This window comes from Syngnathus scovelli, chromosome 2, assembly GCF_024217435.2.
Source record: "Syngnathus scovelli strain Florida chromosome 2, RoL_Ssco_1.2, whole genome shotgun sequence".
NCBI classification, from domain to species: domain Eukaryota; kingdom Metazoa; phylum Chordata; class Actinopteri; order Syngnathiformes; family Syngnathidae; genus Syngnathus; species Syngnathus scovelli.
Genome location: NC_090848.1, coordinates 7,840,278 through 7,862,979, shown reverse-complemented (window position 1 = coordinate 7,862,979; position 22,702 = coordinate 7,840,278). Strand labels below are relative to the sequence as shown.

At 40.7% G+C, this 22,702-nt stretch overlaps 1 protein-coding gene across 1 annotated transcript in view; it reads right to left on the bottom strand.

Annotated features, from left to right (window-relative positions):
- grm7 (glutamate metabotropic receptor 7) overlaps positions 1-21,767 on the bottom strand; it is a 97,089-nt gene extending 75,322 nt beyond the window's left edge. The window contains exon 1 of the mRNA XM_049753105.2: positions 20,460-21,767. Coding sequence (XP_049609062.1) covers positions 20,460-20,963 — 504 coding nt within the window. The 5' untranslated portion in view covers positions 20,964-21,767. The remainder of the gene's footprint in view (positions 1-20,459) is intronic.
- Between the last annotated feature and the right edge of the window lie 935 nt (positions 21,768-22,702).

The following is a 22,702-nucleotide window of genomic DNA, read 5'->3' as shown; positions in this document are numbered from 1 at the left end:
GGAAATGGCTAGTGCAATGCAAGTGTGACGTTCAGATGCCTTAGGAACACACACACTCACACTCACTCACCACCAATGCGTCTTGACACTTAAGATGACATTGCATTGACTCATAGAGTCTCCCTCGGGGTCTCGTCAAACCTGAGCTGCGGCCGCGTCGTGCTTCACCTCATACCTCATCCTTTTGGTCACATTCTACTGCTTAGGTGAACAAAGTTGAGCTTTTTGTTGTCTCTCAGGGGACAGTGTTTAAAGTACCATGGGCACTTATCCAGCTATTGATTTGTCTTGAACTAGCAAGCAAACAACCAACCTTCAATTTGAAGTTAACCTCGTGAGATAGAGGTGCAGTCCCCATATTATTAACATATAAGCTACAACACACAGAACACTAATACATTAAGCCCACATTTAGGGGCATATTCTCCCGGTTAATTCCTTGGCTCACCCACATTCCTTACTCACTTTCAAGACACAGCGATTGTCCCGTCTTGGATTCTGGCACACCCACGCACCGGCGTAACCGGTGAAATAGCACGCAGCCACTGAAATATGAGGATGCCAGCAAGTCCAGGATTGTGGAGTTTTCCTAAGAGATCCATTAGGATTATATTTCACGGATCTGAAAGTTAAATTCTGATTGTCCCCAGTGATGGCTCATCTAACAGGCTATTTTGAAGGAGCATGTGTTTTTGCATTCTGTATTCAATAAATGAAATGAAAGTAACATAATCAGAGGACTGCACTCATTACTAAATACATATTTGGAGCCATTGGTTGAAAAAGCAAGTAAGCCGGCAGTTGTTAAAGCGTTGCCTGAGCGTGGCATTTCTAAAGATTTGTCAACTAAAAATAAATAATTCAAAATCCTAATTCACCATTTCCACCATTAGACTAACCGCAATTTTTGTTTGCTGCACTTTCAGACAATTACTCCAAGCCACCTGCACATCAGCAGCCGCTCGGTCACACGGCTGTCACCGGCCGAGCATGAAAGCAGTTCATTAAATCAAAACGTGCAATAAGATGTTTCATCTTTGAGAGATGATGCAGAGAGTCTTCATGATGCACAAGAAAAAATGAATCTGAGAGAATACACGCACTGCGCTTTCATTTAAATGTCAGGGAATCTGGGCAGCCCCAATAAGTGGGTCGCAACGCATCTTTTCTGACTTAAGCGCCCGGGAGAATATGCCCCTTACCACAGGCTTTAGGTTTCAGACCACAATAAGATGGCTTAAAGAGTCTAAAACCGCCACTACGGATGCTAGTTGTTAGCATTTGAATGGCATCTTCCTTTGTATGGTAGCATTAAGCTAGCAGGGCCTTTTTCGTTGGGCATTTGTAACTTGCTTTGAGTTTAGCTTAACAGTAATCCTCAACTAGGCGTTGCAATAAAGAGCTTGAAGTCTCTTTTTGGGAGAATTATTCACTACCTGCCAAACCATTGCTTGTTCTGAGCTGAGTTGAATGGCCACCATACAAGGCTCATATTTGAAAGTTTTGCTCATAAGACAAAGCAAAAAAAAAAAAAAAAAAAGGCTGAACAAAGGCTCATATCTGGAAAAACTCAAAAGTGTCACTTGTATATCAAGGCACCACCGTAAATTTTCTCCGAGCATCAGACTCAGTTAGCAAGGAATATGACATGTGATTGGCCTTCAACCTTCAGGGTCTGGATGCTTGACAGTTAATCTGTTGAAAAATGACGTGGTTATTAAACCTTCTGGCCACATTCCAGGCAACATGAGAGTCTTCCAAAACAGATAAGGCACTTAAAAAGCACTATATTCAGTCATCAATAACCCCTGTCCTGTCGCCGATTGTGGTTGAAGCAACTCAATTTGAATGGAAAGCTTTCCTAATTTGAAAGCTGTCAATGGTGATTGAGGTCTTCCCCCCCAAATCAATGTAACTGTCAAATGCGGGTTTTCTGAGGGCTCTTGAAATCCTCCAGGATTTGCATCTGAAAACACTAATCCTGCCAGATGATTTTTTTTCTCATGTATGCACTAGCACTGCATGCACAAAAGAATAGAGACACACACAAGCACACTCGAATGACACTTTCATCACAGCATCAGCACCGTGAGAGAGAGAGAGAGAGAGAGAGAGAGAGAGAGAGAGAGAGAGAGAGAGAGAGAGAGAGAGAGAGAGAGAGAGAGAGAGAGAGAGAGAGAGAGAGAGAGAGAGAGAGAGAGAGAGAGAGAGAGAGACGGAGGCCCAGCCGCCAAAATTCATCTCAAGAGAGAACCGGAGCAAATGAAATTAAAGCTAATGAAACGCCACAGTTGTTCACAAATGTTTACATATAAAATCAACACATACTTTGGAATAACAGCCTAAGGTCCATTCTAATTTATTCTCCAATAAAGGTCCATGCTGTGCTGGCAACTAAAATGTGCACATATTACAGTCTGCTGATGGAAAGCATTCTGATTCCCCCTTGGGCACTTTTAGATTGGCCAAAACCAAATGACAGTTTATATACTGCAAAACATAGTCAACCAAACCAATGTTGACTCTATGGTTATTCCACTTTACTGTTGATGCATTTATATTTCAAAATATTTTTGTTAAGGTAGACCTATAACGTAGTTTGCATTAAAGTTGACACACTGCATGAATTTGGCTGCTGTCTAGTTCCTCCTCCAATTATTACTAAAACCTATTCATGTGAAAAATTATTCTGACCGTTTTAAAAAGTAAAACCCATCAAATTTTGGTGAATGAGTCCGGCAAAAAAGTCAGATATTATGGAGATTTCATAAAAGACACATGAGAAAATATAAAGCAGTTGGGCCTCTCTGTTCACACGCAACATTTTCTGGCGTGCGATAGGGCTAAGAGCTTTCTATTTCTTGCTACAGTTAGTGACAAGCCCATCTACATTTCGAGCCCTCACATGGGCATCCAGTCTTAACAATGCCGAGCTACAGCAACAGAGAGAACCTCCTGTCACTTTTAACTTTAATAATCTATTGTGTGCTCAGTGCATTTGTTTTCTTGTTCGCACGGAAGTTTGATTTAACGTCCCTTTTCCTCATACACACATCTTAGATGTGCATCATAGCCAAAACAGCAAGCACATCCTGTATAGCCTTTTACAAATTAGCTGAAACCTAAAGCAAAATGTTTGCAAGCCAAATTAATGAGCCCCTGTTGAAATAGATGGAATTGCTTCCCCAGCCATGAACCAAAATAAATCTATCTTTTATCACTGAGAAACATCTTTGCCTTTTGCATAAAGTAATGTTTATGTTCACCATGTAAAGTGCTTGCCCAAAATGGTCACCACATCCCATGTATAATTTAGTTTTTACCCCAAAAATGCGACTTATACTCCAGCGCGACTTATATATGTCTTTCTTCTTTATTATGCATTTCATGGCTGGTGCGACTTGTACTCCGGAGCGACTTGTAGTCTGGAAAATACGTTACATAACACCATAGCATGCAAACATCTAATTCTAAACAGTGTAAACGCACTGCACTTGTGTACTATTAAACATGAATGCTTTTTAAGAGGCATTTTTGCTAAAGAAAGAATGTGATGCAATGGAGCCTCAAAGAGCCGTTGCTTGTACCACACTGTTTTACTCCTGCCCTCTAAAATGCACCATCTTTCATGTATTGCGAGGGAATTCTCCCTGACAGGTAGATCCATGGGATTAGTCTTAAGTGCAGTATAATTTCCACGGTGCCATGTGATTTCAAGAGCTGGCCAGGGAAGAGGCGCAAGCAAGAGATAAAACAGAAAACAAAGCCAAGAACAGAACCTAGATCTGAAAGGAGCCTTGATGCATGCCCGTTTTTTAAGGAGCGGACACTCACAGACGACACTAAAAGCCTGCATTTAACAAATTTGTTGAAGCCATTTAGCAGGATTTCAAGAGTGAGAAAAGCGTTGTGAAATTGGAGCTGCAAATGTTGAAAAGTGGGCACAAGGCTTCCAACTTGGTTTGGACAAGCAGATAGATTCCTCAACTTGTTTGCGCGCCATCCTTAGTGATGCACACGTCGCAGATTAGTGCGACTACAATGAGCGCCGCGATAATGCCTTTCAGCACACACTGAACAATTTTTTGGAGCAAAAGGCCTGCTAGCATTCAGCAGAGCCCTCCTCACCCATCCCTATAAGAGGATCGGACGTAATGGGGTTTCATCTCTTTCTCTCTTCAGCTAAACTTCGGAAAACTTCCTCCGAAATCCTAGCGTGTCCTCGTGGTCACATTTTACAGTCATAGCGACAATGTGTTTTATAGGAACACCGGCGTGACCTCAGTAGGAGCTGAGTTAAGCTTTTAAGTAGCTGCTTATGCCCCTCCCTCGAGTACGATGGGGAGAAAAATGGGAGTAATAACCCAGCCTAGAAAGTCAAACAGCCGCATTTCTCCAGCAAAAGCCCCAATATCCATGTGTTAATAAGGGATAGCACCTCGTTAAATTTTGCGATTCGGTGCTTAGCTAGAAGTTGAAACGCAACTGCCAAAAATTGTTTCAACGCATAAGGCACAGCCCATTTGTCAGTAGTTTCCAAGGCAATTATTTTGTTAAATAAGCAAAGAACCCCGGCCGGGACCGGCGGTCTCGAGGGACCAGCCGCCGAAACCGGGGTTTGAGTATGCTTTTCTCCCAGTGGTGCGCTGCCGACCTGGTGACCTCATATCAGCGGCAATGACAATGCGTCTGACACAGAGGAGATCTTTTATTTATTTGATTAATATTGCATCAGTTGCACACACTGCAACATGTTTGTGTGTGTGCGCGCACGAGTGTGTGTCGACACAATGGAATATTCTTGCACCAGTGACCATGAGCACAGCAACGCTGCTTATTTCCCCGGAAGGCTCCCAGGCTTTTTCTTCCTTGTGGTTTAATTACAACCTTTGCGGGTCCGAATCCAATATTTCCTCCAACTATTTAAAACATTCTTCTGGCGTGTACTTCGGAAAAGGTTTGGCAGTCTCAGCCTCATTTTGTAAACATCTCACAATTCAGTACAAAAATAATGACTTTTTTTGAAATCCTACACGCATTTCTTCCCCCTTCCAAGCATTGATGTGAAATCTACCGCCCGAAAAGATGAGCCGTCTTCTTCCCTCGACTCAGCCTCGGAGCGCTTCTTGCTTCTCCGTCCAACCGCATATCTCAAGGTACACGCATTCACTTGGATCTCAGGTCCGATGCATCGGCCGCTCCAGGTGGAGTGAGAAGCATTCTTGACATGGATTGATCTTGCCTTGTTCACTTCAGTTCAATCTTATTGAACTCCAACCCACCAACCGGTAACACTCAAGTCCAGGCAATTTGACAGAGCGGGCGGGATTGACCTGCCCTTAAGTAAGTATTGATTGTTTGCATCCTCGTTTGTATAGATGTATGCTTAAAGAGCGCTTAAAGAGAAAAGGTGCCCTATTCTTTGTCTCGGAGAAAGAGTGCAAGGACAAGACGATAAGGGGCTCAATAAAAAGGGTGTAATTCTCACTTTATGGAATGCTACAGTGAGCCCGTTGGCCGTGTTACAAAACAGCAGCGGCAGTTTATTTTTGTAGCTCTGCCTGCACTACGTTCTGTCCCGTCTGCTTTTTGCCACAGCCTGTGAATGAGTTTCACCTTGTCAGCTGTGGTCTGGACCATAAGTCACCATCTGATTAAATGACAACAACAAAACAGGCAGGGCTCTTCCAAGGACCGTGGATGAACTCACTGGTTCCGCAACAATAGACAGCGCAACTCGTCAGAAGATGATGCAGCCGTTTTCTGCTTAATGTTTAATTGAGTTTATTTTACAGTTTCATAATTTCATCGTTTAATTGTGCGGCAAAGCTTTAAAAGTAGGGTGGCCCCTGTAGTGCTAGTGCTAAACCCCAAAGCATGGGCTGCCTTTGCCTAGTTTTTGGAGGCTGACAGGGGACCTGTGTAGCATCTGTTCCCACTGTCAACTTTCCAGCGAATTAAGGGCACATTGCAACAGCCTTTCACTAAATCGCTTCAATTCCCTGCCGTTTGTTTGCATGAAAAGCCAGATTCTCCCGAGGGAAATCTTAAATAATCGTTTAAAACTCACTTATATGCTGAATATGTGTTGAGCCAATAAGTGGAATTCAATGAACATAAATTCCATTAGTGATATGCCAAGATTAAATATTTGACCACTTTGCGCTGAAAGGTTATGCTCACAATGCAAGTCCTTATGTGCAGTTCAGATTTTTTTTGTATGGATGATCTTTTCATGTTGTTCACGTTGGAAAAAAAAAAATATGACTGATAATGGCTAAATGGGGTTGAGGCCTTCCCGTGTAGGGTTTGCATGTTTTCCCCGTGCCAGTGTGGGTTTCCTCCAGGTGCTCCGGTTTCTTCCCACATTCCAAAAACATGCATGGGAGGTGAACTGAGCACTCTGAGTGTACTGATTTTGTGCTTGACTTGAGACCCCCCCCCCCCCCGTATATTTATCAGTTGCAAGGCATCTTCTTTTTGCCACTGGCTGTTTCCTGCTCTTTTGACCACTGTTGCTTTTTGCACCTGTCTGTTTTGTTGACCAGTAATCTCAACTGACCTGCAGTATGAACCTGCATTATGAAAGCCTAAGTCAGGCCTGGGAGGGGAAAAACTATTTCTACTATGTCGACCACAAATATTGATTTAAAAAAATAGTCTGCCTATGTTGATACTATAATTCATCATTTTATAATCATATTTAGAAATTTAGAACCATGTTTGTGTGCATATATATATATATATATATATATATATATATATATATATATATATATATATATATATATATATATATATATATATATATATATATATATATAGTGGTGTCAGTAGAGTTATTAAAATGATTAATCCAGCCCCTTTTAATGCCAATAATTTTATTTATCACGCAATTATGGCTAATTTTTGCCTAATAAAATGTGTATTCTTTTCACGTACTGTTACCGTAGAAAAACTACAAAGCTAAGTTTTTTTTGTAGAGGTGTGTGAGACAGTGTCCACCCCCCTCCCCATCTTCAAAAAAAAGTTGATTGGAGGATGATGGTGGGGTGGGGTAGTCAATGGAATCATCAATGGAATAATCAATAGGATAATTGATTCTTAAAAGATATGTTAGTGACAGTGACCTGAGTCAGAACTACTGACTTTTACAAAAATATTTTACTATATATTTTTGGCTGAACATGTTCTTCCTGAAATAAAGTGAGCACTTTACACATTGCATTCAAAACTGTATTTAACTTAATTCTGTGCCACTTGTACACCTTCCCATCCTTTAAATGCATGTATTTTTTATTTGTTGAGGTAAACAACATAAATCCCTCTTCGCAAAGAAGTGTCAATAATGTGATGGGTTTATCATTGGCAGAAGGTCACACAGTCTCAAGCACCAATCCCCTCAAGTGCCATCCCCACCATCATCCTTTCTCTGCACCTTGGCTTTCTGAATAAGACACTGAAGAAACATCTCCTGAGGACGTGGTAATTAGCTACACGAGGACAGGTCATTCATTACACAGCATGGAAATGTATGTCCAAATGTCACACCAGACCACTGATGCTGATGTGCAGTCACTTATAAAAATACTAAATTTTAGGAATCAAACTGTATATACATAAACTGCATATACTTGTGCATATAAGACACTGAATTTTATTGTTGATCATGATTTTTTTTAGGTGTAAAATCCTTAAGAACCACTGCCAAAGACTATCCAGGCATGTCTAATGTTGTGACTAGACTGTGTGAAATCACATTCAAGCACTGCATGTCTTAAAAAACACTTGCATGATATGACAAAACAACATATAGACACAGCATGATATCTGACAGGTAGATGTTTTGCACGATAATATAAGAAGAATATAATTCCCTTCACGGTTGAACGCAAAGTGATATATATGCTGAGCCTGACTTGAAGGCCCGTGTTGACTAGATGTTGTTTAGAGTGAAGCGTCAAATTAGTTGAGAGAGTGCACTTTATTCCCATGCTTGTCTATATTTCGCTACGTGTATGCTGCTGAGAATAGATGCTAATTAGCAATTTAGAGAGAAACTACACGAGTCAAACCCACTGGTGTGGATAAAAAAAAAAAAAAAATGGAGGTATTGTTTTGTCTCTCCGTTCTTTAATCTAGAGTGAAAGAGCTCTTTGTCTGCAAGCATTTGAATGCATCGTGTTGTGGAGAATGAAATTAAAGACCCCCATAAAGGGAATTCGGAGAGTTGTTTCTGAGTACATTACACATGTTGCTCAAAAACGACATAGTGGGGGTCACCAATGTTGAGCCCGCAATATTAAGTCAAGTCCAATTTATCAAAATAGCCCTTAATCACAAACGAGTCTCAAAGGGCTTCGCAATTAAGACCACTGTTGACAAATATTAACAACAACCGCTGATCTTAACCCCAGAAGAGATGAAAGGTATTTTGAGCAAATTTGTGAGTACAGAAAAAGGTATCCAATCAGTACCACATTAATCAGTAGCCAAGAAGTAGCTCTCACTTTGAAAAAGGTGAGCAACCCCTGTTATATGCTGTATAAATAAGTGATTGAAAAAAATAAATTGTCTGCTGGTATGGCCACTTTAGAACCCCTTGTTTCATGAGAGTGCACACACGTTAGACAGAGAAAGATGAAAGTGCCATGAGGGTAGGAATTTTATCCATCCATCCATCCATCCATCCATCCATCCATCCATCCATCCATCCATCCATCCATCCATCCATCCATCCATCCATCCACCCATCCGACCCACTCCATCCATCCATCCATCCATCCATCCATCCATCCATCCATCCATCCATCCATCCATCCATCCATCCATCCATCCATCCAGACCAGATTTTCGATACATACAGTATAAGCTATTTGAACGTTATTTTGCACCTTTTACTTCTGTGATCTTGTTTCTTACTAGCAAAAAAATCCATATATTCATCTAAGAAGCATTTTACAATCGGAGGCGAGCCATGTAGCCCCACTCCTGTGTTATGCACTACACGAGAACATGACCTTCCAGGTCGTGGTGTGTGATCACATTACAATATGATTCGTGGCTATATAAAAACATCCATCGTGCCGTATAACCCTATACATTCAATCTTGTTATTTTGATGTGTGTGTTTGGAATTGGTGTAACGGTGGGGCTGAGCGTCTGAGCCCCATTGCCTTGGGCTACCAAGCCATTGCCGCCACCGTGTCACCGGTTTGGGTTCTGAACGCCAACTCTGCTGCCAGCACTTACTTTCAAGGAAACAAGAAGTGAGATTTTACTTATTTGCACTCATATAACTCAAGCTGGCATCCATCAGGTTGGGTTGCTAGATTGAGCATCTCAGCGTTTCAGTCGTTCGTATTGATTTACACTCAATTCAACTGTTGTTGGTTTTTTTTGCCAATTAGCATAAGATACGTTTCGCCGTGTCGTGATTGCGGGACTTGACAGATGACAGAAATAAGTAGCCCACCCATGAATGATTTAAATCCCCACTGCTGACCGCAACGTGATTGGCAATCATGTGGCGAGAGTGAAACGGTCAAAAGTGTAGCTGCATTTCTCAAAGGCTGATGCGTTGCTGCACGCTGCCACAAGTGTTATCAATAATTCAAATGTGGGGGGTGAAAGCAGGCTTAGCAAATATTTAGAAAATGTGCATCTCACCTTACAGAAGCGTAAAAATAACGGCATCATTGCTCTACACCACTTTGCTTTTACAATAAATAATTATTTACTCTATAACACTATCAAAATGATTTTTTAAACTACATATTTTTCTGAAAACAATTTTTTTGTATTATTCATTTCACATTATCGTGATTGCATTTGCTATACAAGTTCATTTTTAGAAATAAAAAAATGAATCAATTTTTTGTTTTGGTGTTTTTCAAAGTACAGACAAACCAATAAAGTACCAGATCAATAAGCAGTATTAGTAGTCGTAGTGTCATTAAAATCTTAGTGATACTTTGTAGCAGAGCAGAAAAGCCCCACAATGTCCCAGCCGCTCTAGGCTTCAAGCAGATTTCTTAAGCTATTTTTTTTTATCTTGTGGCGCAAAAAATGTATGTGTAGGGATAAAGAAAATGGTGGCTGCATTTAGCATTCCAACCACGGTTGTCACACTAGAATTGACAATCACTTTTGACCTGTTACTTATTGAACAGCTAGATGCATAGGCAAAAATCAATTCTGATTACAAAAACAGAAATTTTAAGAACCCTTTCCAAAGGCAGAGCACAGGTAGACACGAACGGCTTTCATGTACTTTTTGGTATTCTCTTTGGTGTCTGTCTTTACCACTGTCCTCTGAATAGATCAGGCTATGCGGTTTCAGTCCCCTTCATCAATCACAGTGATGATTCTGAGAGAAAGGAGAGATAAAAAGCCAACTGCAGCCTGTCAGGGCCATGTGAGCAGAGGACGCCAATGCCTCATTTAGACAGCAGGTCTGAAGTGGCTCTTTCCCCAGACAGGAGGACAAGAAAGAGTTCACCTGCATTAAATAAAAAAAAAAAGTTTTGCTACTGTAGTCGCAGAAAGAGATGCGAGAGGACAGCAAGCATCACTCTGATCTCGTCGAGATGGATACAAGTGAGATTAAGACTGACAAAAGGACAAAGTTACACACTCCTCTCAACTGGAGTGCATTCAGAGGACATTCCTCTCCGAAAATGGCTGCAATTTCAGGATATGTTTGATTTTTTTTTTGTTTTTCATCAGGTGTACTACTTCTTAAAAACAATTTAATAGTTTGATTGATTTTTTTTTCTTCTCTCTCCTTGTGGTTTTGTTGTCTTCATTCCTAACGCAGCGTGGAAGAGGGTGAAATAAAAACATCTTTGCAGCAAATCGGCTTCACCATAGCAACACTATTGATCAACCCTCCTGGGTCTTCAGAAAAATCCATCGCTCAAGTCAATTCTGCCACTATTAAGAGTTCAACAGATACTCATAGACACCAATAATATTTAGGGTCAGGCCATCAAATCTACAATCACTATTTTGCTTCCTTGATGGTGCACTTATTACAAGGGGGAGTCACTGAATGACCTTATCATAGTAACTGAAACAAAAGCTGGAAGTGGGCTAGAAGAAGACAGCTTAGGGAGTTGTCATCGCCTGCATGCTCCATTAGTAAAGCGAGAGATTTACACTGAAAGTTCATTCAGAGTTTATTAGTGTTGGGCCGATACAGTAAAGCCTAAAATGATTCATACCCTGGACACAGAATCAAAGTGAGCCCAAGCGGGCTTTCGATTTCTGTTTGTTGAATGCCGTCTGTCTGGGCGGGGGGAAAATGGAAATGGGATATGAAAGTTATGTTAGAAAATTATTCACCGTGTATGATTTTTTTGCACTTTTTTTTAAATGTATTCATAAATCTTCTGTATTGGCCAGTTTTGGGGGAAACACATTTTGCATCATTCCAAGGCCAATATAATATCTGCACAAGAGTAGTACAGTAAGTAAATTGAAAAATGAAACAAATGAATTGTTTCATTTCATCCACATTTCTGTGTCATTTCAATAGTAAAGGCGTCCATTCAACACGAACAATTTCACTTGAACTGGCCAAGGTTAGGAATTCTTTTATGTTTAACTACTCATTGAAACAGTCACAAACACTGACTTTCACGTTTTGCTTCATTTTCAATATTTAAAAAAAAAAAAGAAGCTACTGATACTGCTTGGAAATTTGCACTTAAAGGCTTAGCCTGAAGATCATTTCATTTGTGACTGTATTGCACTTGAGAACACGCCAAGAAACATAACATGACATGACACGAGCATGAACAACCCCTACGAGAGCAGGGCAAAAGTAAAGGAGAATAAATTAAAAGCATGTATGGCTCTCCCCTTTCAAGTCTCATGTTAATCTTTCATAGAGGCATCAAAGTGTAACTTGAGGGTTTTACTGACTTCAGACTGTTTAGGAAAAAAACATTCTCAGTGAGTAGCTGATAAGCAATCCAGGTTGACAGCTGCGGTTTGAATCCTTTGCCTAATTGTCCAGCCAATGGAGCCACAAAAACCAAGAGGATGAATGATGCCGTGGACTTGCCAATGGGACTAAAAGCACGTTAAATATTATGATGGTCACTTTCCACTAAACAGCTATTTGCAGCCGAGCCCATCATCATGTTTCTAATTCAACCGAAAGAGCTACAGCGTGCAACGGCAAATCACGAGTAGTAACACGACAGGCTCTATTTTCATGACTGGCGCAAATCCTGCACGGCACACAGCATGCTGTAAATCTGCGGTGGAGGCAGATTAGACAAGATGTTGGTAATTTCATTCTCGACAGGTCATTTGAAAAAGGGCAGTTTGCATCCTGGTGGGTGTGAACACAGAGTGGATTATGAAAATCAAATTGGCTCGACTAATGTGGTGCATTGTCAGCTCACACGGAAAAATCTCTATGCAGAAAAGGACATGACCGCTTGACATTCAATAAGATGGTGACAACCGTCTCCGAACCTCATGTCTTTCTTTGCCCAATTCAAATTCACCTGAATTGCACTAAGGCCAGCTGCACCACTTAATTGCGGTCCAAGCAGACGTAACTTTACACTGACTTCCTGACATCAAATTATCAATTAACTTAAAGGACACGTCCTCGCTGTGCTAGATATCCCAGCATGGCAGAATGGTTTGCCAAATTGACAAACAGGTGCAGAGATCCCTGAGTCTGCACAAAAATTGGACATGCGATGTCTACCAGCCATCTTACTCTGGTGTTCCTTGCAGTCAAATGCGTGCACGCAAGTTTGCACACTTGCAACAGCATCCGTGTGATATTTCAGGCCATTAGATATTTTGTTATATGGAGATGTGTTTTAAATAATTAATCCGCTGTACTGGAGCCCTGCTGCGGTTCTCATTCCACTGCAGCAACGCACTCTCAGCCAACAGGCATAAGAGATATGTTCACAAAAACAAACGCTAACGCTCTTTGAAATCACTGGTGCAAACTCATTTCATTTGCTTGCAATGATAGCGCCCAGATAGGGTGCCAGCATTTTGACTGAAAATTCACATGGGTGCGCCTCCATTTCTAAATTGATGAAAGCAAGGTGGATTACACATAAATCAAAGTAACAGGGGTAAAAATATGTCATTAAAGAAAAAAACAAATCTAGAGGCCTTTGTAATCACGTATAATTGCACAAAGTGGCGCTGCATCTGATTTAGCAACCCGTAAATCTTGTTCAGATATGAACATTACAAATGGTCCGACTGAAAGTTAAGAAATGAAGGGAGGAGGCCGGTAGTTGCTTCAAGCGATTCCGGCAGCGATTCCGTTGTCATTTCCTAACAAAGGCAACATGCTGGGCACAATTAATCATCACTCTGCTTTGATTGAAGGGGGGAATAGAGTTAACGTGGCCGATCCCAAATATTCCCCAGTATCCAATGTCTAAAATATTTCCTCAAACTATCCACAAGTCACACTGCAGACAAATAATAAGGGCCTATTTTAGTGCGCTCATAAAAAAAAACAACATAAAGCCAACCAATTCTCCCTTCTGCAAGGCAGTGACTCTACATTTTACCCTTTTACCACATTTCTAAATTAAAGCAGGAAGAAAGTAACTTCTGCCATTCATCTTAGAAATACCGTTACTGGATGTCAGTGCCATTAGCTACGTTATGCTAATGTTGTTCTTTCTCTCATTTATCTGACTGGTAAACATCACGTTTTGTTGATTTGACCCTCAGCACATTTCCTGTTGATGAAGCGAGCACAGTGGTGCCCTGAGATACGAGTTAAATGACTTGGGGATTTTCAGAGATACAAGCTGTCCTTCACCTTTAACTTAACAGCAAATGGGTGGCAGTGAACACAACTCAACCCGTTTTACAAGAAGCAAGAAGTTTGGCAAACAAGAAGCTTTGAGCTGTTGAAGGGCAATCCCAGATGGTTTACAGGTAAAGAGGGCTGCAGCTAACTATCATTTTAATAATCAATGAATCTGTCAATTCTTTTCAATTATGACATTATAAATTTTAAATTTCCATCCCTTTAATCAAATGCAGGACATTATGTCAGAATAAAGTGCACAAGCGATTATGATTCAGTCACTGGTTTGGTTTGTAAGATTCCTCAGAAAATAAGCAAACATGATGATTTTTTGTTTCCTATGTTTGCAAATGTCTAACTCTGCTTTCATAGAGGACGGCAGGAATCTGAAAATATTTACTGTTACCTTCTGCACATAAACAACCACACATCTTTGTTGTCTGCTACCTTGATGCCAACACATGCAATCAACAAGCAAACGAATATGTGGTGTTTTAAAGCGGAAGTCAACTCCAACATTTTCTTTCCAATAATATGTTCCATGTACCCGCACTGCTCTAAATATGGCATTCTGATTAATATTGCATTCATGGAAGGTGAGTAAAGCAACAAAATGTACCCATTTTTATCTATCTCAGGGACAGACATTTTGTTACTTGATGTCGACTGAAAATGACATCGCAGGTGTCAGGTGACAACCAATGACAGCTCAGCTTGAGAAAACTGGTGAGACAATACACCAGAGGGATGGATCTATGAGCTGAATTTGAGTGTCTGGATTGTGAATTAAAGTCCAACTCAAACTTGCACCAAATTGAGCTTCTGACTTTTCACCCCCTCTGCTCAGTACAACCAAAGTAGGGGCCTGGGGCGCTGTCCATGGTACTGAAAGCGAGCGCAGACGAGTGCTGAAAAACAAAGCATCATCACGCCTTCCATCCATGATTGGTTGTAACCTGAGACCTGAGATGTCATTTTCTGTCGACAGCAAGTGTCAAAATGGCCGTCATTTGAGAGAGACAAAAACAAGTTGATTTTGCCTGTTTAATTCATATTCTACAAACGAACCAATACAATGACTGTGTTTTGACTAGTTGTGATGCACAGAATATATTTTTAAAAAGAATTGTTTAACATTTGAAAACAAACAATGCATCAACACATGCAGAGTAAGTAACAATAATGATCGGTAAATATTCTTTAGGCTCTGAAAAACTGATAACTTCAAATTGTGTCATCATAACTGTACTACTCGTGCACAATAGGAGTAGCAATGACTCAATTATGATGCACAAATTGTTTCATTCTTTAGATATCATTTAATTATGAAAATACTGTCAAAATTAAAGCACTAAGGTTTGGGGATAATTTAAATTTATAGCGTATTTTAACTCAATTAACAGTTTGATTTACTTCCTGTGGCGGTGCAGCAAAACTTAGGAATGACTGGCACGTCATTTTACTTTCAGTTTTGCCTGCTTGACGCCCATTGGAAAAATCAAAAAGAAGTCAAACACCACATTAATTGTACAACTTTGGTTTGTCATCTCAGAGAAAATTACCATGCCACCTAACAAATAAATGCTGCTGTAGGTGAATTAAACCTGTGAGCAAGAACTTTTGAGAACTGTTTCTATGAGAAGAAAGAAAGGAGCCCAAAATTGTAAAACTGAATCAGCTTTGATTCTTTATTATTATTACTATTATTATTAATATTATTATTTTCAATAGTTGCGCATTACTAAAGAAAAACTGTACTCAATGATAAATAAAAGCTATTAGAACAGTCCTGAATGAAAATATACTTTTGACTTGATGATTTTACATTGATTCCAAGATTTTAGTGAAATAAATATCTGTTACAAGCTTTGCTTGCATAAAAAAAGTAGAAGTAGAAAAATGTGGAATATTGGGGAAAATGGTGTAATTAATTTGACAGTGGACAGTGTTACTTTGTTTTACATATCGAGTAAAATATAACACTGCAAATCTTTTGATTGTTAGTTCATTCATTCACAGAGCAAATTTACTAAATGTAACTCCTGTATTTGTTGTAGAATCTCGTGTTGGAGAACATTTGCACAACGTTTACTGGCAACTTGTGTCCCAGTGATTAATAATGATGACCAGTGAGGCAAAAATAATAATAGTAAAAACAACATTTTATGTATATCATAAAGAATAGAGAAGCATATGTTTATGCAAATGGATTTTTATAGATGTTTTGGACTACGTTGTTCTCATGACGAGACATCTTGATAATTAGTCATCAAGTCATAATTTTTTATGTTAATATAGACAGTTCTTGTGTATATTCTTTAACATGTGAACTTATCTGATCTCACAGTCTATTATACTGGGTATTATTGTTGTAGCTCTGTGCCCAAATAGGTTTTAGGACTTTATGATGATAAATGTATTTTCTATTTATGAAACGTATACTGCATAATAAAATAGAATGAAATCTGTATAAGATTCGCTTAAAAACATTTCTTCTCAAATTGTCTGTTTCCAAAAACATTTTCCAAATGTGTTGCAAGGCTGACGAAAAATTTCACATCAGAGAAATTTGCAAGCATATCGAAGTGGGTTTCCACATCCAAATAATCCATCACTGTGCGTGTTGCTGCTTTTGATCATCTTTATGTATGAATGTGATAAATATCTGCCATGTTAACTGCTCTTTTTTTTTTCCTGCTTTCTTCTCTTTCTCGCTTTCTCTCGCTCTCTATTTTTTTCTTCATATATATATATATATATATATATATATATATATATATATATATATATATATATATATATATATATATATACAGGAAGGAAAAAGAATATCGTGTTTGCTTAGACATCAGCTTAGATAACAGCTGAAATCAACTCAGCAGTGTTCGACCCTACTGAGAAAAAACAGAACGGAAAATGGATTGATGGATGGATGGATGCCTGGACGGACGGACGGACGGACAGGCAGGCGGACGGCTGGAGTTTTGATTATTATCAAGCTGCTACCTTCTCTTGCAATCTCCCAAAGGGAAAGTGCACCTAATGTTTGCCGTTTCTCATTCTCTCACTTGCCCTTTACAACGTAGCACGCGGTGACTGAAAAGTAACTCCCCAATTATAAATGACTTATTTATTCATGTGTTGTAACTTGGCGTTCTTGATGTTTGTAAAGTAGATTTTTTTTGCAGGAAATAAGAAAATCATTCTTTCAGCATGAGGTTATACCTAAATTGCGAATTCTCGAACAGTTTCTTAAGCCACCCGGGATTTGTGGTTTGTAAAGTGGTGTCTTGTGACCACGTCAAGTCATCTTTCCCCTTTGAAATTAAAGAAAATGATATGAAAAAGTTTTTGTCAGACTATCTCACTCACTGAATATATTCACTTACATTGCTATTTTGTTGGACACGCGAGAGCAGTCTAAGACAAACATCCAGTCGACCGCCGCTATTCGGGGTCAACGACCGTCAATGGCAAAAATCCAATGACGGCCATTGAAATGCATTGGGGAGAGAAACTTTCAATCCACAAAGAGGGAAATAGTGTGTGGGGGGGGATGTAAACCCAATAGATATTAAGAAATATGAAGATATTTTGAAAATGTTGGGGTTGGGGTGCAAATATGATAATCTATGGGTGCCGGAGTGCCTAACGGCAGCAATGGAGGGGTGGACTGTAGACATACTTGGCTTCTCTTAACCTTCTCAGTATGGCTAGTTCCTCTAGAGGACAAAGAATAACTGTATGCATGTGAGTATTACATTATCTTCTGTTGCTCCACCATTTGTCCTCCGATATCTGTTGCTTATAGAGTAACAGCACCTCCACAAACTGTAGATGCAAATTGCTCGACCATCTGTGGTGTTTTGCATTGTCTCTTAGCATTAGGCTAGCTGAGGCTTCACGGTTGTCTTTGTTTTATGAGTGGAAACAGTAAACTTCAGCTGAGCATGGCAACAAATGGCCCGAAGCATCTTTTTGAGGGGTTGTAAATGATCTGCTGTTGCTTGTTATGAAGTGAGTTGTGTTGGGTCACCTGCCACCATACTGTACAAGTCGCATATGTCAAATTTGCACTCACAAATCAAAGCAGAAAAATTGTCCGTTAGGCGTATCTTGAAAATGTCATAAGTGAATCACTCGTCAGACAATCGTATCTGTAGGCACCACCACCACAGGTGTTTTTTAGAAAATAGGGAATTACTTTTCCCTCACCCTCATATTAGCTTTCTGTTGTTATCGACGTTTTTTCAACCAATACTGATTTCCCTGAATATGTAAAAAGGGGGGGGGGGGGGGGGTGGGGGGAGAAAAGGGGGGGCAGTCATAGTAAAAAAAAAAAAAAATTGTTGCAAACTTCCCATCCTTGTTTCTAGTCGGACGAGTTTAAATCTTAATGCAAAATTTTGGCATCTGCAGAAAGTGATTATCTCGCAGGGAATAGATTTTGGTGCCGATCCAAACTACAGCATCATCTGGCATTGGTGGAGGTCAGTGATCTGCTGAGTGTCATTATTCTATAATAAGCATCTCCTGTATGTGTCTACTCTCTTGCCACTCCAATTCCCTTCTGAATTTGGCCGTGCTCGGGACGAGTCCGCCTGTCAGGGCCCATTCATCAGCACTTGGAGAGGGACTGCAAGCAACAGGAGCTGTTCTTTCAGCACCACCCGGCAATGCTCCTATTGTGTAAACCAGGGGTGCCCAAGTATCCTAAGTCCAACTCAGATTTAAACCATCAGCTCATCAGCAGGTTTTGCAGAAGCCTGATGACAATTATGGCAATCTCCACTCAACTCACTAAAATGTAGACGTTTCTTGGTCCCTCAAAATAAATTTGTTTCACCAGCACTCCCAGAATATTCGAACATGCTTAGCCTTCTTCAACTCAACAATGTTAGGGAAAACTACTCTCAATGAGGCTCCCACTTCAGGGTGCGTTGAATTCTTATTTAGACAATTTCAAAAAGCCTTTAGCATGTTTTTGCCCCCAGGTGGTTGGGTGACTGCTTGTTGAGAAAGTCCTTGATTAAATATGCAGCAGCGCCTGCATTTGAAATGTAAATATCGCAGACAATCAGGTTAATTTAATCGTGGCAGTCAAAATCTTGATCATGATTCTAAATCGTTTAATTGTGGAGCCCTGGAAGCCAATTTTTTTTTCCCAATCGAAATCACCAGAAATGAGTAAACAAAACAAACTGAAGATCAAGACTGATGAATCCTTTTTAAGTGCGTCTCTCCTACACTTTGATGTTTCCAACCAGTGATTCCCAATTGCTGAGCTGCGGCACCTCAGTGAGTCATGAGAGAAATGATCCATCCATCAATTTTCTATACTGCTTGTCCTTATTAGATTTGTGGGTGACTTTGCGTCATTGTCATTGTGATGTGCAAAGACACAAAAACAAGGTAGGCAATCCAGACATTCGACCCCAAATTAAAGGGGATCTGAGAGACGGCCCCACATTGGCTCACTTCAACATCACCGTTTTAGACACTGCAACGACAACACACACACGGGGCACCTTACTTGCTGTTACTGGCTGGTAGGAAGTAGGGGACCCTGAGATATTACCTCTACAGACGACACCACTGGAAAACCCCATAAAAACTTCAACATCATGTCGGGATTCGGAATATCCCGAATGGAGATCCCTAATAGCAAACTTGGTTGTAATTTTGATTTTATCATTCTGCAAATTTTGTGGGTTAGGGTTTGTTGTAGTTTTTACAATGTGCGTGAACTTTACTCTCTGGGTTTGTAGTTAATGTTATTCATTTAATATGTTATTTAACTTAAGATAGGAGTTGAATTCATTCCATGACCAAGCTCATAGCAAACAACTTGTATTGAAAATTATCTCAATTGAATGGAAATGCCATTTTCTCAGTACAGCCTCCAGCATTCAACAAATCCAACAAAATGTTTGTAATGTACAAAATGACACTCAATTATAGTATATTCCACATTATGAAAAATGCAGTAAATAAATGGCAGGAATATTAAACCATTTTAGGCATTTTCTGCTTCAATTCAACAAACATTGTGCTGCTCCACCTACACCTTGGCTACGTGGGGGCAGTATTATGCACACATCCAGAGCTACATGAAACAGCTCAGTTCCTCTATGAATGCCGCACTGATCCTGTTCATTAGTACATCAATACAGTTTGCCCATTATATTAGTGTTACACTATTAAACATTTTTTGTTGTCGTTTTAAATGTACAAACGGGAGTGACGATGAATAGCTTGAAGCCTCTTTTGGAAGAATATCTGCACTAGTAGTACTTGTTCTAATTTGAGTTTTTTGCTACCATACAGCCCTGGTATCTCAAAATTTTGCAAATCAAATGGAAAAAAAAGATGGGTTCTTTCTTAAAAAACTCGTACCGTTGGTCCTTGTATCTAAAGTACCCACTATAGTGTTTGGAGGAGAAAATAATTTTAGATTTTCCTTTTTTTTTCTTCTCTTTTTTTCCTTTTTTTTTTTGGGGGGGGGGGGGGGATCTAGAAAAGCCCCTGAGTAGGCAATACTTTTGTGACATTTTGGGTATATTTTTCAAAAGTATAATGAGTATATCGATCGCCACAAAAAAATTGCGAAATGTCGTTTCCATGCAAAAGTGTACTTTCCACTTGCCTGGAAGAGGCGTAGGATGTTGGCAACCATGATCGATACCGAGCTCGCGGAGGCTCCGACGACTCCCACCACTTTTTCAGGCTTGACAAAGACCGGCGGCTCCCCGTTGGTGCACCTAACATCTGAGGTGTCCTTAGTGATGAGGGCCTGCACGAAAGTTAGCGACTGCTCCAGCGCGTAGGTATCCCTCGAACAAGTGTCCAGCACCCGGGCGCCCAGGGTGATGTTGGGCAAGAGTTGCTCGTCCTGGTTGATTTGGTCCAGAGCGTACATCATGGCTTCGAGCCGCTGGATGCCGTTCTCCTTCTTCAGGTCCCCGCACGGCGCACCGTCTACCCCCCTGGCGTGCACCGGGAAAAGTCCGCCGAGGGTCAAGTGGCCCTCGGTCCGAATCGAATGCGGCGCGTACGTCTCCTGAGCCACAGCCAAATCCAGCGCAGTCCGCATGAGGCAGAACAATCTCCACACGGAGCCCAGCTCGGCGAATAGAACGGGACGAGCCATATTTTAATATTAAATAAAAATCGAGAGATGAATGGTGCAATCACGAGAAGTTGTTAACGCGAGGGCATCGTGGCTCGCTCGTCACCGCGGAGATTCAACAAGCTGGGCAAGAATACAAGCAAGACGCGGTCCGTGAAGGAGGCTCGATGCGCCCATTGCCTCCTCGCTGCCAGCTTGTTGAATGGCGAAGCCTCTCGTGGAAATTTTATTTTAACTCGACTCCGGCCGCGTCTAACTGGGGTTCCAATCCCAAATAACACACGAAAAAGAAATCAGCGCGCGCAGTGAACGGCAGATGCGGTCAGTACTTGAATCTGAGCTCCTGCAGAAGTCGGTGACATTCTTGTTGTGGAGCAACTCTTGCGCGGAGGTGCAACATCTCTTTCCCACTGGCTTCAGACAGAGCCGAGGGAGGGGAGGGAAGGAAAATAGAAAGAAAAGACGAGTGCGCGCTCGCTTCGTCCACTGAGCGGCGTGAAAAGGAAAATGCAGCTAATTAAAGCTTTCCTCTGTCGCTGCAAACGCTCGCGAATGAGTCACGGGCAGGCTTGCATGGTGTACAGCCCCCTTTGTTGTTTCCCCCCCCCCTCTTTTATTTCCCACGGAGGATGTTACTTGGCTTGACTGCGAGCAAGTTAAATGGTGAGCGTATAGCCTGGCACTTCATGGTTTTTAGAAAGTAAGCAAACTAGACGACGAGCTGAATAATTGCTCTCCGGAGATGCAGCACATCTCGACATGCAATCTCTCCGCGCTTCCCCGCCCTCTTTTATTGCCACGCGAAAGTCGATTTGACGGTGACACGCAGTTTAAAATCGTGACGACGACTGCCGAGCAGCGACGACAACGAGAGCTTGTCTCGAGCTCCTCAAGTACTTTTCTATTCATTACCGTGGACCTTTAAAGGGGGAGGGGGGGGGTTGGATAGGGTCCAGCCTGCATGGTCTCCAAGGCAACGCGTTTTTCACCAGACATCCCTGATTCATCCTCCACAGTTCACACACACAAGCACACATCGAAAGGAATTAACCACATCTATAGGAGCAAGAAGCCCCTCACAAAACACCATCCTCACCAAAAAGTGCACAGATGGTGCTTTTACAAACCTGACCGACTTCCCAGCAATTTCATGTGCAAGCGTTAGTCAGGGAGTTTGTTGGCAGAGCCGTTACATTCTAAAAAGTTACAGTATTATTCAAAGCAGAGAGCAAATCCAATATCGTTATAGGTAGGTTCTATTTGTGCAGTGTTTCCCAAACTTTACTAGGCCAAGAACCATTTGGAAATTCTAACGGCACACAACCAAGCAAAAACATTAGAATAAATATATAGATGTATGGAATATAAATATTATAAATTGGATTTTAAAGTGAATTTCCTTCCTTTTAAAACCAGACATCATCTCAAACTGACGGCAGAAAATGCATCAACATTTACGATATCTTCCGTTTCTAGTTTGGACTGTACAATACAACACAAAATCGGCAGAAGTGATCTTTAGTTTTTCCATTAAAGCAGGTGTGTGTAAATGTCTTATATACTCAGTGTGCTTTTGCAGAGGACAACAAAAATCTTAGAATATTTACTCTCGAGAGAATTTGGACAATTTTAAGTTGAACATCGACTCTAACCAATTAATGTTTTGACAAAATAGTTGATTCATTTTACAGCTGAGTGTTTGTTGATTAATTGACTGATACATTGCTGCTCCTCTAATTAAACAAATAATTAGAATCTAG